At 34.7% G+C, this 17,268-nt stretch overlaps 3 protein-coding genes across 4 annotated transcripts; all 3 read left to right on the forward strand.

The window, feature by feature from the left end:
* The first annotated feature begins 875 nt into the window (after positions 1-875).
* Positions 876-5,630, forward strand: LOC122399153 (inosine-5'-monophosphate dehydrogenase). The gene is made up of 3 exons (XM_043399595.1): positions 876-1,389; positions 2,366-5,411; positions 5,495-5,630. Exons 1-2 carry the CDS (start codon positions 1,063-1,065, stop codon positions 3,608-3,610), a joined length of 1,572 nt encoding a protein of 523 aa, XP_043255530.1. The 5' UTR covers positions 876-1,062; the 3' UTR covers positions 3,611-5,411; positions 5,495-5,630.
* LOC122398964 (eukaryotic translation elongation factor 1 epsilon-1) lies at positions 5,328-6,128 on the forward strand. The gene is made up of 4 exons (XM_043399234.1): positions 5,328-5,411; positions 5,495-5,698; positions 5,805-5,900; positions 5,997-6,128. The coding sequence occupies exons 1-4, from the start codon at positions 5,328-5,330 to the stop codon at positions 6,126-6,128; spliced, it is 516 nt and encodes a 171-aa protein (XP_043255169.1).
* A 697-nt stretch (positions 6,129-6,825) lies between these two features.
* Positions 6,826-17,223, forward strand: LOC122399152 (kinesin-like protein KIF21A). 2 transcript variants are annotated; one of them, XM_043399592.1, is made up of 16 exons: positions 6,826-7,198; positions 8,555-8,939; positions 9,219-9,665; positions 9,744-9,852; positions 9,956-10,159; positions 10,258-10,559; positions 10,632-10,875; positions 11,324-12,225; positions 12,317-12,666; positions 12,743-12,931; positions 13,036-13,158; positions 14,303-14,471; positions 14,533-14,638; positions 14,864-15,418; positions 15,566-15,836; positions 17,037-17,223. In XM_043399592.1, exons 1-16 carry the CDS (start codon positions 7,164-7,166, stop codon positions 17,113-17,115), a joined length of 4,470 nt encoding a protein of 1,489 aa, XP_043255527.1. In that variant the 5' UTR covers positions 6,826-7,163; the 3' UTR covers positions 17,116-17,223. The 2 variants fall into 2 exon arrangements, with proteins under 2 accessions (XP_043255527.1, XP_043255529.1); XM_043399594.1 differs by having other exon boundaries at positions 10,677-10,875.
* Positions 17,224-17,268: the final 45 nt, after the last annotated feature.

Genomic DNA, 17,268 nt, shown 5'->3' on the forward strand with positions numbered 1-17,268 from the left:
TAATCATATCGTAAGTAATCTTTTTCTCGTAAGTACAACGATGCATCCGAAAAATGCAAACACACTTTTTTTTAAAGGAATTACATGTTACTTATTACTCGTATGAATTTTTCTAAACATTCTGTATAAAAAAACATTAAAGTTCAACGTTTAAACATCAGTATTTTTAATTTTTGCCAAAACGTTAATTTTGTTAAAAGATTCGATCGTTTTATCGCCATATTGTAAGTCAATACTTTATGCAAGTTTGAAAAAGCAATTAATCTACATTGTTCAAACAAAGAGTGACCACATTAGGTAATTCCGTTATGAAAAACGAACACCTTTAATAAATTAACTATATAACTTATATAGTTAGGCTTATAACAAATGTAAGAAAATAAAGTCGTATTCCTTACCAAATTCGAGATATCTAATCCGTCCCAATGATGTGCCGTATCCTGTACACAGATGTAACAAATTTTCAAATTAAATATTTGTTATATTCGATAATTTCCGTAACATATCGGTGTTACACACTTTCGAAACTCTCCACTAGGTGATCTACGAATAACAGTCAATTCTCGCAAGTTCTAAATAGTATCAAATTTTTCAAAAAGTGATATCTTTACATGCCAAATGTCCCGGAGTTTCAAGTAAATCCTATTCTTTTCATACAAATTTTCATTTACATCACAAATTTCACATCTATAAATTTACAGATTACCGTACTTGACCAAAAACTTTGTACTATTTGACCACTTGCGAAAATCAATTGTCGATCGAGGCCCTCTAGTGGTGAATTCTATGCAATGCCATGTCGTCAACGATGGTAGTGCCACCAGTGGAAGAATGGGGAAACGTGACTTACCCGCAGCTATAAAGGCATTGTGCGCATGATGATTTCGGTCATTTCGCCTGGTGATCACAGATCGGGTGTTGACGGGAGACTTCTGTTCGCAACACTAGAGCTGAAAGAACGTGATCAGCTATTTTTTTGTACACTAGTCGCGTTATTAAATACAATTAGGGCAGTATCATAGGAAAAGGGCTCGAATAATCGTTACATCTGACGAATAAGCCATGGCAGACTATGTGATCGGCAGTACAAAACCGGCAGATGTATCGCTACCGGATGACGGACTTTCGGCAACACAATTATTTTCTAACGGCGACGGTCTCACGTATAATGATTTCATCATTTTACCGGGTTACATCGATTTTACCGCCGACGAAGTTGATTTAATTTCACCGTTGACGAAGAGAATATTACTCAAGGCACCACTTGTATCATCTCCCATGGACACAGTTACGGAATCCGACATGGCTATTGCCATGGCCCTTTGCGGCGGAATCGGTATAATACACCATAATTGTACACCCGAATATCAAGCCAGTGAAGTGCATAAGGTATATTGCTTTCGATTCAAATTATCTCCGTTCCTCCGGTAACAACCGCGCAATTTTCGTGCGTTCGCGACGGTTCCGTGAAACACTTCCTCATTTCAATACGCGTGCAATACAAATATAGGTTTTATTATACTTTGCGCGCGATTTTTATTCATTTTCGTAATAAAATACAGTCGTGTAGTAACATTAAAACATAAGGTGTGTGACTAAACAATGATCAAGTGCAAATAGTTAACTTGTCGATAAACAACATCTCATTAGAGAATATGTACTTTGGCAGGAAATTCCTATTTTTTTAATGAATTATTTATTTTAATCTCATTCACGCTTGTATATCTGTACATGCGTATCGGAGAAAATGAGAATCATATTTGTGAATAGTATTCGAATTATTTGAAAAACAAGTTCCCTCTGATAATCGGTTTTTCGGATAATCGATCTAGAGAAACCAAAGTTGTGACTATAATAAAACAGCAGGAAATAAAATAATTTGAAATGTAGTGTTTATTGTATAAAATAACATGATAATCATAATATAAAAAGTAAATTAATAATTCTCGGATATAGCTAATTTTTTTATTTCTATAAAAATAAATATTTTGGTACATTCTCTATCTTTTGTTTGCTAATTTTTCGATCTTTTGGAGGTGATTATTGTCTTGATCACTCAGCTTGTTTCAAAATTCTAATAGTTTTTCTCTAAACTGGAGATAAACAATAAATCAACTATTTGTTATACTTCTTTTTGTCTCACTCATATTACATATAAAATATATAATTTTAATTATGTGTATAAATCTGACACTTGCAAGATATTAATAAAATACTGGAAGCATAGGTAAAATGTATTGCAGGGATCAATAAAATTGTTTACAAATGATAGATACATGTTTCAAAGTAAATAGTGTTAAATAGTCATTAATTGAAATTCAATATACCTGCAATTGATAAAAGATATTTATTTTTGTGTTTTTAGGTAAAGAAATATAAGCATGGATTCATTAGAGACCCAGTGGTTTTGTCACCCAATCATACATTAAGCGATGTATTAAATGTAAAGGCTGAGCATGGTTTCTGTGGTGTCCCTATCACAGACACAGGAAAAGTTGGGGGTAAATTATTAGGTATTGTTACATCCAGAGATATTGACTTTATGGACTGTTCAGTAAATCAACAGCATACAAAGTTGGAATCAATAATGACAAAATTAGATAGTTTAATCACAGCAACTGCTGGTGTAACATTGCAAGAAGCCAATACAATTCTCGAAAATTCTAAGAAAGGAAAACTTCCTATTGTTAATGATAAAGGAGAATTAGTGTCTTTAATGGCAAGAACAGATTTGAAAAAAAATCGTAGCTATCCAAGTGCCAGCAAAGATGATAATAAACAGTTGTTAGTCGGTGCAGCTATTGGCACACGTAATGTAGATAAGCAAAGACTGCAACTTCTTGCTGCAGCTGGTGTTGATGTTATTGTACTGGACTCGTCTCAGGGCAACTCTAAATATCAAGTTGATATAATCAAATACATTAAAGCAGAATATCCAGAATTAGAAGTAATTGCAGGAAATGTTGTAACAACTTTGCAAGCTAAAAATCTTATAGAAGCTGGTGCTGATGCTTTGCGCGTTGGAATGGGCTCTGGCTCTATTTGTATTACTCAAGAAGTGATGGCTGTGGGAAGACCCCAAGCAACCGCTGTGTATAAAGTTTCAGAATATGCAAAACGATTTGGTGTGCCTGTGATAGCCGATGGTGGTATTCAGTCCATTGGACATATTATTAAAGCTTTGAGTTTGGGTGCCAGTACGGTCATGATGGGATCTTTGTTGGCTGGCACTTCAGAAGCACCGGGCGAGTATTTTTTTAGCGACGGTGTACGCCTTAAGAAGTACAGAGGGATGGGTTCTTTGGAAGCCATGAATAGGAAAGATGCACAAGGTTCTGCAATGGATCGATACTTTCATAATGAAATGGACAAACTGAAAGTAGCTCAAGGTGTCAGTGGTTCGATAGTTGACAAAGGAACTGTATTAAAATTTTTACCATATTTGCAATGTGGTATTAAACATGGGTGTCAAGATATTGGAGCTAGATCTATTTCTGCTTTGAGATCCATGATGTACAGTGGAGAACTCAAATTTGAAAGAAGAACATATTCAGCCCAACAAGAAGGAAATGTTCATAGTCTTTTCTCATATGAAAAAAGACTTTATTAATTAGGTAAATATTAAATGAACGTCTCGTAAAATAGTACCTGCATTTAATTGCATATGACTTGTCAATTTTAACAATTTATGTACCGAATTGTATGAAGTTGTCTTCATCCTTAAAAGAAAGCATGCGACTCACGATATTACTTTATGAATACAACTGAAGTGATTTTTTAACAACAGACAAGTGAAATTTATTTCACGATTATCATGTATAACAAATCTAATTTTAAACTTCAACTTTTACTATATACAAATTATTTTATATGTACAGTCAGTTCTCAAGTTACACGGATTCATATATATGCCGTTGTGCCTGCACTTATGTCTCTATATGTATTTTGTACGTATTTATATGTAAATTAAATAAAATTTTCTTATTTTCAGTTTTATTTCTTATAAAAGAGTACATATAGATTTGTAATCATTAACTTTTGAAATTAAGTTCAAATAGCAAGTGTATTATAGAGAGAAAGAAAATTAGTCCTAGCAAGAATTGTGAGTTGTCTTAGATAACATTGCAAGACCTGCAACAAAGTAAATATTAATTAACACTAGTCACATTAATTTTACTTGTGGTATCGCGTCTTTCTTTTTCCCTGCAATACATCGCATTTATATAATTCGACTTATGCGGAAAGCTTTGAAACGAATTAATTACATAAGTAGGAGATTTACTGTATGTACTTACAAAATTTTTTTAGAAACGTAAATATGTGTTTGATACATATACATGCATAAAACATTATGTAAATTAATTTAAACATATCTACCTTTAACAAAATATTGAATTCTATGATAAAATTCCTGCAATACTACGATTTATTGCCGAATGTATCTATGTACATATATATCATTCTTTAGGTAGATCAATTGACATAATAATAACATGATACTATAGCTATAACTGATTCACGAAACAAATTATAATTGTATGTTATTACAACATTTTCTTTTTGCTGCATTCAGTATATCTGATTTCTATTGCTAAAATGTATAATGTTTAAGATTTCTTGAAAATCATCAAAATATCCACCGAAATCTCAAAGAAAGTATTAAATTATAGAAAGTTATCCTTGAATATATATAATGCAGCAAGAAAAAGATAACACTAGCATAAAATAAGTTTAATAACAAAATGCCAAACTGTGGGATCATTAAAAGATAGAAAATTAATCAGCATAATTAGTTGTCAGCTGATTGCTCATTCCTATTAGAGCGTGATAGAAACAAAAATAATTTACTAGACTTCTATGTTATTTTGTCATGTATTTTAATGTAATTTATCAAAATATATTTTTATGATCCTGGTTTAATATAAACTATCTCATGAGATAAAAGACTTAGTCGAGTTATTGAAACTAAGTCAAAAATTTTTGTAATCTTGGCTCTACAAAATTACAAAAAAATATTGCGCCATTCTATTATCTCCAGCTCACAAATTTTATACACATGTTACAATAAATTATATATTTGAAATAAACCTGTAGCCGATGTTGAAAGTATTTGTTGTATTGCATCATTATAATTACGTTACACGCCATACAAAAGTTTACCTTGAATAAAGTGTTAGAACAATTTGTATTACGTATTCTTAGAGTCGTAATAAGACTGTCGTATAGGCGGATCAAATGTCGCGCTCTTTTCAAATATAACCTAAAAGTTATTCACCGACCGATCCAAGAATAGTGAAGTACACAAAGAGTGTATGAAATTTGGAACAATGACTTTGTGTAATATTCAATGCCTAGAAAGGATTTCAAATTATTTGGATGTTTCGCCAGTGCACCTGGAAATGAACGAAAATGTAAAAAACAAATTTCTGTGAGAATAAATCATGTTTGAGATGATATGTAATTGACATGTGTGTTTTTTGTATCATTTCTTCAGGTAATCATTAGTACGGAACAAACAACGAATCAAAAAATCGAGGGCTTTAGCACCATAATTCAATCGTTAATTAAGAATTCAAAGTGCTCTGATATACTTGGTAGTAATAAAGAAACAGAAGCCTTGACACGCCAATGGCTCGAATATACCGTCGTTTGTGTCAATTATGCTGATATACCTTCTAACGGGAAAAGAGTTTTGCAGGTAATTTTAATCTATTTATATAACTATATGGTAAAAAGTAAGTTACATAAATGGTATTATAGTAAGTGTATATTGTGTCAGTTAACTAAGTAGTATATTCTTGTAGGAATTAAATACTGCACTGAAAGACAACACATATTTAACTGGCACAAAGAAAACCATTGCTGACATCACACTGTATTATGCTCTTCACTCAATAATGGTAATAAAAACGAACACAGTATAATAAGTGGAGCAGAGGAATCCTTAGTACATTCCATGGATCAATCTAATCTTTTTGACCTGTTTTTTGTTGCAGCGACAATTAACTTACCAAGAAAAAGCTCAATATGTACATGTATCAAGATGGTTTGATAATATGCAACAAGAAAAGAAATTAAGGCAACAATTAGATTTGGTTTCCTTTGATCTGATGCATTTATTTTTATGAATCAAATAAATTTACAATAATGATTCAACAGCTGTTGAATATCTTGCATATTTTAGTTGTGCAATAAATTCGCCTAATTTGTTATAAAAAGAATAACGAATCTCAATTCTTTTTTCTTTTTATTAATTCAAAAGTATTTTATGAAGCTTCTTGCTATTTTAACATGTTATGTTATAATTGCAATCAAACTTTAGTTACAGAAAACGCTCAAAGTGACGACCATGTATAATACATCATAACAGTTTCGAAATCGATCATGTAACGATTGTCTTACATTCCGTAATGCAGTAAAGGATATTTTAATTCCTATATACGCTAGCAACTTTTTAAAGTATTCCACATTCCAGCTGTTGTCGCATTTCTGAAATTTGTTACGTTCCTATACCACGTATACCTCGTCTGTCCTATACATTTGCTAACATTACCGATTTTGGTAGTTGAGTGTATTTCCCCGAACAACCGTTTTTTCAACGAACTGACTTTTTACTTCAGTTCGTGCGACACTAAATCTCATGAAATTAAATGTCAATAAAAAACATTGTTTATAATATTTATCCTATACTTCGGTTGTGGCTAAACTTTTAGCAGTTTATCAACAATCGAAAAGACGCGTTCAAAAAGAATGGTCGGCAATCGTTAATCGATCATGTCCTTACAGTTCTCGAAACAGTCGACAGATGATGCTCGACAGCCGCTTTATACCATAAAGAACCAAAGATGTCCGTCACGTATGATTCCAGTCCAAGATCTGTGTAGTCCTTGGGCCGACGCGACTAGGATAGCGATTTTCTTTTCGTTATGAGAGATGTTTGAGTGGATTTCACGGTCGCCTGTGCGCGCGTTCACAACGAAAAATGCGGATTTTTCGCGGCCACCGCATATAGCAACGCGTGCGCATTCAGAATATTCGCGTATCGAGAAATTATAGTCGTCGCCTAATAGTTACGGCCTAATCGCACCAGTTTCTCGGCGATATTTCCGTTGAAGTTCTGTCGCTGTCACTTCTCAAGGCGTTGCACAATATACGACGTTGCGATGGCCGATGACACGAGTGTACGCGTTGCTGTACGGTAAGTACGGCGGATATATAAAATAAAGAATCGTTAAAATGATTTTGAAGGACCGTAGACGGTCTTCCGTCGGTTATACTTCATTGCCGCAAACTAAAACTTCTTACGCGGTGACAGCTTTTAACGCTGGCAATACACGATTAATAATAATCTAAAGATTCCCGCGTAACAACGTTCGAATTCAAAGCGTCGAAGTTCAGTTTTTAACAGTACCATTATTTTTTGGAAATTTCCCCATGATTTACATACACTATGTATACACGAGGACACGTTTGTTCGGTGTATCTTATCTAATGTCTTGTTTTTCTGATTCTAAAAACTGTTATTGCAAGCTCAATGATTGGAATTGCGAAATGTATCGGCTCGTGTTACACTTTCACGATTTTAGAAAATTCCATTATGTGGGCCGTTTCGTATTTCGAAAGGATCGTGGAATTCTTTCGACGATTATAGAAAACAATTACACAGGTTGCAAATTGTATCTGTTAGAAAATTATTTAAAACGATGATGGCACACTATAATTTCGAAATATCAAAATTGAATTATCTGTTTAATTCTTCATATTTTTTGTTTAAAAAGTAAACGGTATTAAAGTACCTTTATTTTTTCGTTCGATTTCTAGTTGCACGGGTTTTATGTAGGTACATACTCGCATTTTAATGTTTAATATTGATTTCAGTATCGAGTTATTTCGCTGTTACAATGTCATCGGTACGTTTTTTCTACGCAGTACCGCGTTGCAAATTTTAATCACATAATATCTCCTTTTAAAGAGTCAAGTGCGTAGGTTTTATTACTGGTTGTATAACGAACGCATATCTCGATATCCGATGAATGAATTTTTTATCTCCCACCGCATTCCCTTTGTTTTCATATAATCTATTAAATTTACGTTTGTTTATGTTTCTTTTGTATATGTTTATTCTTGGTTTTGTTTATCTTTATCGTATTCTCGATCTTTTCAACGTTTCGCTTACACGCGCGTGTTTTCCATGAATGACACGAGAAAACAGCTGATACCCATGATACTGCCAACTCTTGTAATACTTTCGACGTAACAATGATATAATACGCTTGCACATAGGTATACCGATCGATCGTACTTCGTGCATAGTAAATAACAACGGATCGAATTTACAGAAATGTTTATTCTTTCAATCGATGAAAATATTATGTTTAAAAAATACAGTATAATTTAATAATTATAATATATATTAATTACACCGTAGCATATAAAATTAATAACATTGGAGAAATAAATTTTCAAAAAAATATTTGAAAAATTTTAATTATAAATATTTTGTTTTTAAAACCTTTTAGTTGCAATTGTTATAATTCTTCATTGTTAATTGCAGAATAAGGCCTCAAGTTGCACGTGAAGTAATCGACATGTGTAGAATTTGTACCCAAGTACCTCCAGGAGAACCCCAGGTCTTTCTTGGACCAGATAAGGCCTTCACTTATGATTACGTTTTTGATACTGCTATTGGACAATGCACAATTTATGACACGTGTGTTGCACATTTGGTGGAAGGAGCTCTAGATGGATACAATGCAACTGTACTTGCCTATGGTCAGACTGGTTCTGGCAAAACTTACACTATGGGTACCGGTTTTGATGTGGAAGTTGATGAAACTGTAATTGGAATCATTCCTAGAGCTATCATGCACCTTTTCAATGGAATTGCAGAGAAACAGCAACATGCTAGAGAACGTGCACAAATGCCTCCAGAATTTAAAGTGTGTAACATTTGATAAAAGATTTAATTTGAATAATATTAAATGCTTTTGTTGTTTGTACTCAAACACTATATAAACTATATTTTGTTCATCTTTGCTCTCAGGAATCTAATATTTCTATTACTGCTTGCTATCTGCATTTACCTTATCTGTGTATTATGTTACCTTAGTAAGATAAACTATTCTATATGAATGTGAAATTTAATATTTCATGAGATAAAATGTATCTTAGATGCAAAGTTAACTTTATAATTTGCATATATATATATATCATAACAGGTCACTGCACAATTTTTGGAACTGTATAACGAGGATTTGAAGGATCTATTGGAACCAGGTGGACCAAGAGGTGGTGCTCGTATTCACGAAGATACCGCGGGCAACATCCATTTAGCTGGCGTCGAACCACGAATCGTAGTTAGTCCGGAACAAGCGTTAGAATATTTACGATTAGGAGCACTGTCGCGCACAACTGGATCCACCCAAATGAATACTCAGTCGTCGAGATCACACGCGATATTCACATTGTACATAAGACAGCAAAAATGCATAAAAGTTGAAGATCCAGATGCTGATATTGATACAAGTGGCACAGAACCGGCGAGCGAATTTGAAACTTTAACTGCTAAATTCCATTTTGTGGATCTAGCTGGTTCAGAAAGATTAAAGAGAACTGGCGCTACAGGAGATAGAGCAAAAGAAGGAATATCTATAAATTGTGGATTGGTAAGATTTTAATTGTCCCATAAGTAAATTGCAAAAATAGTAACTAGCATTAAAGTATTCATTTTTTCGCGTTTATAGTTGGCCTTAGGTAATGTAATTTCAGCGCTTGGTGACAAAACAAAGAAAGCTTTACATGTTCCATATAGAGATTCAAAATTGACTAGGCTACTTCAAGACTCACTGGGAGGTAATGTAGTACTATATTCTTGAAAATGAGACATGTAATTACCAATCGTGGTTTCAATTATTTTTCAAGCACATATTCTGTTATATTTAATTAACTTTTCTAGGAAATAGTCAGACTGTTATGATAGCCTGTGTATCACCAAGTGATAGAGACTTTATGGAAACTCTAAGTACTCTAAAGTATGCAAACAGAGCAAGAAATATAAAGAACAAAGTTACAATTAACCAGGACAAGAGTTCAAGGACAATAGCTTCTCTTCGAAGAGAGATACAACAACTTCAGTTAGAATTAATGGAATATAGACAAGGTGAATAGATGGAATATAAATTAACATGGAAAATTGGTTATTGTGGTTCGTAGAGTTTGCATAAAACAATTAATTCAATTTACTATTTGTTACTTTAGGCAAGAGAGTTGTTGGCGAAGATGGGGTAAACGATGCTTGGCACGAGAATCAGATGTTAAATAGTGAATTGCAAAGTCTTCGTACTAGAGTTAAAGCTCTTTCAGAAACAGTTGAAGCATTGACAGCAAAAAATGTTCTTCTGCTGGCAGAAAAAGCTGCTGGTCAGTGGATGTCATCAACTGGTGGAAATGGCGAAGTAACGAGTTTAGTACAAGGATACGTTCAAGAGATAGAGGAACTAAGGGCTCGTCTTTTAGAGGCTGAGGCTATGTATCAGCAGCTTAAGAAACGACAGATGCAGGTATATGGAAATTCATAGACTGAAGTTTATCGTTGACGTAAAATAAACTCATTGTAATTTTAACTTACACAGGTTAATGCAGCAAATCCTTATGGTGACTCTGGATATATATTTCAGAGTGATTCTACATCAGTATTAAATGATGCCAAAAAAGAATTACAGAAGGAAATGGACGCATTAACTGCATTGAAGGAGCAACAAGCATATGGTACAAATACTGCCAGCAAAACCGGAGACGAAGGAGAAGGCGATGATACAGAAGTTGGCCAAGACACTGCAAGTGAAGATGATTCGGATGATGATTCTGATAGAAAAGGTAATTTTCAATTGGGGATGAGTAAGAAGTGTGGCGTCACCTCCCATGCTCGCCGCTAGAGGGCGAGCACTCTCACAAGTTCGACCAACCCCTCCGTTGCTATATATACACTCCTCGACCAACTTCCCAATGTTCAGTCCTCTAAGGCAGGGCCTGCTAGAAAGCCTTAGTGATGAGTCCACTAAGCAGGCCCCGGACGAAACACTTTCCCTCTCCTTTCCTTTTCTTTCTACCCTCCTACGATTTTTCTCGAGATCCTGCCACCAGAAGTATATTTAATGAATGATAGTTGCTGTGTGTTATATTCTTGACTTTAGAGTCATTTTGGCGTCTAGAATCACCCTTTAGATATACCTGTCCTTGTCTTCAATATCTATTAACAAAGGAGTATTTGCGATACTTAAAAGTGGACTATATTAGTATAATTATCACGTGTAATCTTTTATAGAAGAAGACGAAGAAGAAGCAGCTATGGGTCGAGAATTAGAAGCTTTAACGTCAGACATTGATGTAAAACAACGATTAATACAGGAGCTAGAATTTTCTCAGCGACGATTACAAACTATGAAACAGCACTACGAGGATAAACTTGCTCAATTGCAAGCTCGCATTAAGGACACCCAGGAAGAAAGGGACAAAGTATTGCATTCTTTGCAACAGCAGCCGACACCGCCGACAGAAAAAGTGAAGAAGCTGCGCGATGAATACGAGAAGAAACTTTCTGCTATGCAAAAAGAAATGCGACTTTTGCAGTCCGCGAAAAAAGAACACGCAAGATTGCTCAAGAATCAATCGCAGAATGAGAACAGATTAAGAGGACTTCGGAACGAACTGGCAGAGATGAAAAGAGCAAAGGTGAAGCTTTTGAATAAAATGCGAGAGGAAGCTCAGAGACACAAAGAAAACGAACTAAGACGCAACAGGGAGATAGCACAATTACGTAAGGAAAGTAGAAAAAATGCGAACATGATCAGAACGTTGGAGGCTGATAAAAGGATGAAAGAAGTAGTCCTTAGGCGCAAACAGGAAGAGGTTACAGCGCTAAGAAAACGTGACAGAGGCCTAAGTCAAAAAGTTGCGGGTAGAGCGCCGCCTAAATCGGCAAATCCAAAAGCATTGAAACAACGATGGCACACATTTGAAAGGACTATTGCGAAACAGGCATTGGCCAAGCAAGCAGCTGCGGAAACGGAGAGAGAAATGGAAAGACTTCTTCAAGAACGTGAGGAATTAGGCAGAGAACTCGAGAAGCTTCAAAAACACAGGAACGCTGTAACAAATTCGAGGGGAGATACGACTGATGTCGATGAAGAAATTGATAATGTGAAAAGCAAAATTAGTTATTTACAGGTATGTCTTTTTTCTTACGTTAACCAAGTGTTCCTCAATCTATGGTTCGCGGATATATTTCCGATGTGTTTTTTCAAATTCTTTTCTACAGGATAGCATTGCCGAATGTCAACGCGATATGGTTGAAATGGGCGACGGAGATGCAGAGGGTGAACCAGGTGTTGAAGCTCTGGTATCAACAATTCGAACTGTGGACGAAGCTCAGTACTTGTTGCAAAGAATGTTGGCATTTACCGTGGAACAGAGCTGCGTAGCCGCTCAAAAGCAAATCGAAGTTAGGGATATGGAATCTCGGTTGAACCAAGTGGCACAAGAAAGCGACGTACAGCATCAATTACTAGAGCACGTATTACGAGACAGGGATCTCTTGTCTCTTACAAACAATCATCACAATACATTGAATTATAGTCCTCCAAGTTCGAGGAGCTCATCGCCAGACAAGTAAGTCGACTAACATTTTTCTTTTTCGATGTAAAATATGTTTTATGTTAATTTTCTGTTTAACTTGAAATATTAGTGAAACTTATAGCCAAGTTATAATTGGAGAGGAAAGACAGCGTAATAATAAAGTAAGGCGAAGAACAACGCAACCTCAGGAACTTCTTTACGGGGTACAACCCAATTCAGATAATTTAAAGACAGAGGAGCAAGGACAAAATCATAACCATCCACTTACAAGGGTACCCAGCGCGCCAGGTAGTTTAAAGTACGTGTCAATTTTTAAGGAATGTGTATATATAATACTTACTATATGTTTTAAATAAAGATAATATTCTATTCGACTATTCTGAATAAACGTATGCTTGTTAGGGGATTGGTATTGACGAGAAGTCAATATGGTAATATAAGCGGTGGATCTCCGACCTTAAGTCGACGCGATAGCACATCACCAAGGCCACTGCGACGACCACTGCATCCTGGTGGAGGCTCCATGTGAGTGATAATCCTACAGCACATCCTTATTTTTATATTCTTTCTGTATCTTTGTCTTGATGCTCTATTCTATGCACTATTGGCTAGATTTTTTTCTTGAGAAAAAGATCTGCATCATTTCAAACAAGTCCATTAATTGGTGCCTTCGTCAAAAATAATCTCTCGAATCACAGCCAAAAAGAGGTAAATTAGCGTGATACAAATTTTCTATCGCAAACACTACAATACAAAGAATCTATTGTTGATGCTTCAGAAGATAATAAGAAAATTAATATATCTTTTTATTTAATGAAATTACGCAAAGAAAACATAAGCCATTAGGTTTTGTTTAAGTTAACGAATTGTTAAGATTACTAACTTACACGAACTGTTACATTAGGAAGGAAGATATAATATGTATAAAGTTGTTTGTCGCGTTTAAAATCTAATTCAAAATTTTTTAATTTTCGGGCAAGTTGCTGATAATAACACATTCTATACAATTATTATTACAGGTATTTCGATAAGCTTGTTTTAACATAGTACAACTTATATAATGTATTATATTTATATATATTTCGATGCCTTTGCAATATAAATATGTATAAACGATACGAAAATTTCTATTTGTACGAAACATGTCGCTTTGTGCAAAGACCATAAATTTGTATATATGTAAGCAGTTACTTTGTATACATGTCAGTTAATAAATAAAAGCACAAACATTAAACGTGCACTGTCCTATGACAATACTTCTGGGAAGGTCCTTCAGTGGATCATTGTTTTTCTATAAAAATTATTTTATTACCTTATATAATATAGTGTAACATGCCTTTTTACAATTAATTGTTTCGTGTATCAGTTACTAAATTGTTTAATTTTTGAATATTAACATTCAATGCTCTTTTATATTAATGTATTAATTGCAATATACTTGAAGCAGAAAACATGTTTGCATATACGTATAAAAAATTTAATGTTACAAAAATTAATATACTTACAATTGAACAGTGTTGTTACTAATGAAATTTATATCAATTGTAACTCTGTTTCGCAATGCACTTGCATGATCCATGGTTGTGTCTGAAACCAACATAACTTAGCCTGGATTAGGACTGACAAGAACCCGGCTAACTAACACGCTAACATAACAAACCTCAACTAGGGAACAGGTAGCACATACAGATGTGTCATCGCCTCCTGGATCGCCAACCACGTATCGACGTTTCAACAGTCGAGAAGAAAACGTTTTCTCCAGGTTGACTGCGAGTAGGCAACCAGCGTCAACAGATCCTCAGCCTATGAAAGGAATCATTTCTCAATATCAAGGCAAGGTAAAAGTAATGCGAACCAAGAAATATGTTGGATGCTTACAACACGCGTAACACATTTCAGACGCCACCAAGAGCCGTTTTGCAATGTTCTCACGTAGCAGAGGGTCACAGTAAAGCCGTTCTGACTATATGTGCGACTGCAGACTTACTGTTCAGTGGTTCAAAAGGTACAAATCGTAAAATAATCAATATTAATACTTGAACGCGAATCCCGGCTTTGAACTAGTTACACAGGTCGATTGTTTCGTTATGTAGGAGGTCTTTCAAAGATCGAGAGAGGTTATTTATTTTTTTATGCAAATTTGAGACCTCTGTAAGCGTAAGGTCCGGGGCCAAATGGTCCGACTGGTCTATCCTGTGATAGGGCTTGATTGCATGCAATATTTTTTTAGATCGAACTGTGAAAGTATGGGATCTAAGAACAGGAATTGAAAATCTTACGTTAAGCGGCCATCCCAATAACGTAGTAGCAGTGAAATACTCGCAAGTGCAGAATTTATTGTTCAGCGTTTCTGCAGCCTACGTAAAGGTTTGGGACTTGAGAATAGGCAATAGTTGCGTGAAAACTTTATTCTCATCTGGGCAGGCCCAAAGCGGACCAATTGCGTTATCGACTCCGTCTAGGATGCTTCAAGTTCCTGTCGGCGAGACAACTATCAACGATCTAGTACTGAGCATGGACGAGCAAGAGTTATACACTGCGTCCAGCGATAAAGTCAGAGTATGGGATCTTCGCAAGTTGACGTACATTGGAAAATTAAGCACACCGCATACAGCAGCGGTAATGTGCCTGGCTGTCGCAGATGATGGTAGAGTAATAGCAGGCAGCAAAGATCATTTGATATCGCTCGTCGAACCAAACACATCAGGACAGTCCGTCAGTTTAGCGCCGCCCCATTACGATGGAGTTCAATGTTTAACTACTTGTGATTCGACATTATTTTCTGGTAAATATTACCCAGATCAAATTTTTATCTTTGATTACAAACTATTGATTAGTTCTGCAATATTCCAAATATCATTAGGTTTTTATTTGTGAGACAGTGTAATTTCTTTAGAAAAGAATTTTACAGTTTAAGTTGTTTATATTATAGGCTCAAGAGACATGTGCATCAAAAGATGGGACCTGAGTAAGATGGAATTAGTCCAGTCGCTGAATAATGCACATAAGGATTGGATTTTGGGTTTGTGCATGATCAATAGTGGATCCGTTATGGTGTCTGGATGTCGAGGAGGAGTTTTGAAAGCATGGTCTGTACCAAAGGAACAAGGAGGGGAATGTGCTCCAATAGGAGAAGTTCGAGCACATGGCTCCGCAATTAATGCTGTAATAACTAATCAACAGCATGTTTTTACCGCGAGCAAGTAAGTATATTTCTTTATATTATTATTTATGAACTGATCCAAAGCATACTTGAACTTTCATAACTTGAAAATATGTAAATATTCCCTGATACCGAACATTTGATTACGTGTGCTTGGGTTCAGTGTTTGTAATTATTTTCTTGGATAGAATAACATCTTGAATGTTGATTGCAGCTCTGGAGAGGTGAAGCTGTGGCGTATCCCCGATTCCTCATTATCCATGTCTATTTCCACAGTATCCCTTTAACTTATTTTTCTATATTGCTGCTTATTATTGTTTTGCATTTATAGGTTGTTGATGTGGTAATGCGCATGCTTGTCGAAACACACTTTGTTGTTATCGAAAAGTGTGTGGACATGTCTATCATAAAAACCTGCCATAATTGTAATGGGAAATGTTTTAAACTATTTAATCGATAAATGTTGGTGAAAACGGTCAACATTATTTCGATTACTCGACCTTTTCTCTATTCGATATCCAGCTTTCCGATCTAAGCAACTTTTGTAGATTCGAAAATTTGTTTAAAAACTATATTTATACATTTAACTATTCCTAATATCTTACTTGCAAAATTGTCCTCTAATATAATGGAGAAGGCAATATAAGCCACGAAATAATAAGTAACTTTTGTCCTGTTACTTATGCTTTAAATATTATACAACATGCGATTACTAAACTTACGCGGGCATAATAACAACGATCGAAAATGTACTTTTTATTTCTGTAATTTTATGTTGAATGTATACATTTTTTTATAGTTCAAAAATTAATCCATTTTTAATTTTAACTTTTTCCATTATCATTTTTGTTTACTAATATAACATACTAGATTAGTATGCAGATTTCTTTTTAAAATAGCATCAGTCCTAGACTTTTATGACAATATCTACTTTTCCTACTCAACTGTTGTTCATTTCTACCAAAGCTGTGTGTATGAAATATTGCTTTTTGAAAGTACTCGCGTGATTTTGTAGTAAAATTTGGCCAGTAATAGTGTGATTGCAATCGTAACTGTATTGTATGTAAAAAAATTTATGTTTATTCGAATGAATTTATAGTAGGAAATAATATTGTTGCGATAATCATAAATTTGTGTCTGGTGAATATGAAGATTTAATTTAACTTTTTTTTATTACTTTGCTTCTATGTTGTTTACACTCCAATTTGGTGCTTTGCATGGTCACCGTATCGACGTGAAGTGACGGAACAGTGAGGCTATGGAGCTACTATAAGAGAGATGCAAGAACTTTCCAGAGAAGCAACTCATTGAAAAGTTAATATATGCACCTATTGAAATATTGTATTTATTTCGTAACTATAATTTTTTTATTTATTTATTAGTTTGTATTAATTTATGACACAACAGAAGATTAATACCAGAACTTGTAATGATAATGCACCTGACTTATTGCTTGTTGGGATATGTTTATA

Source organism: Colletes gigas, unplaced genomic scaffold (assembly GCF_013123115.1).
Source record: "Colletes gigas isolate AHSC1104 unplaced genomic scaffold, ASM1312311v1 Colletes_gigas_Sc00012, whole genome shotgun sequence".
Classification (NCBI taxonomy): domain Eukaryota; kingdom Metazoa; phylum Arthropoda; class Insecta; order Hymenoptera; family Colletidae; genus Colletes; species Colletes gigas.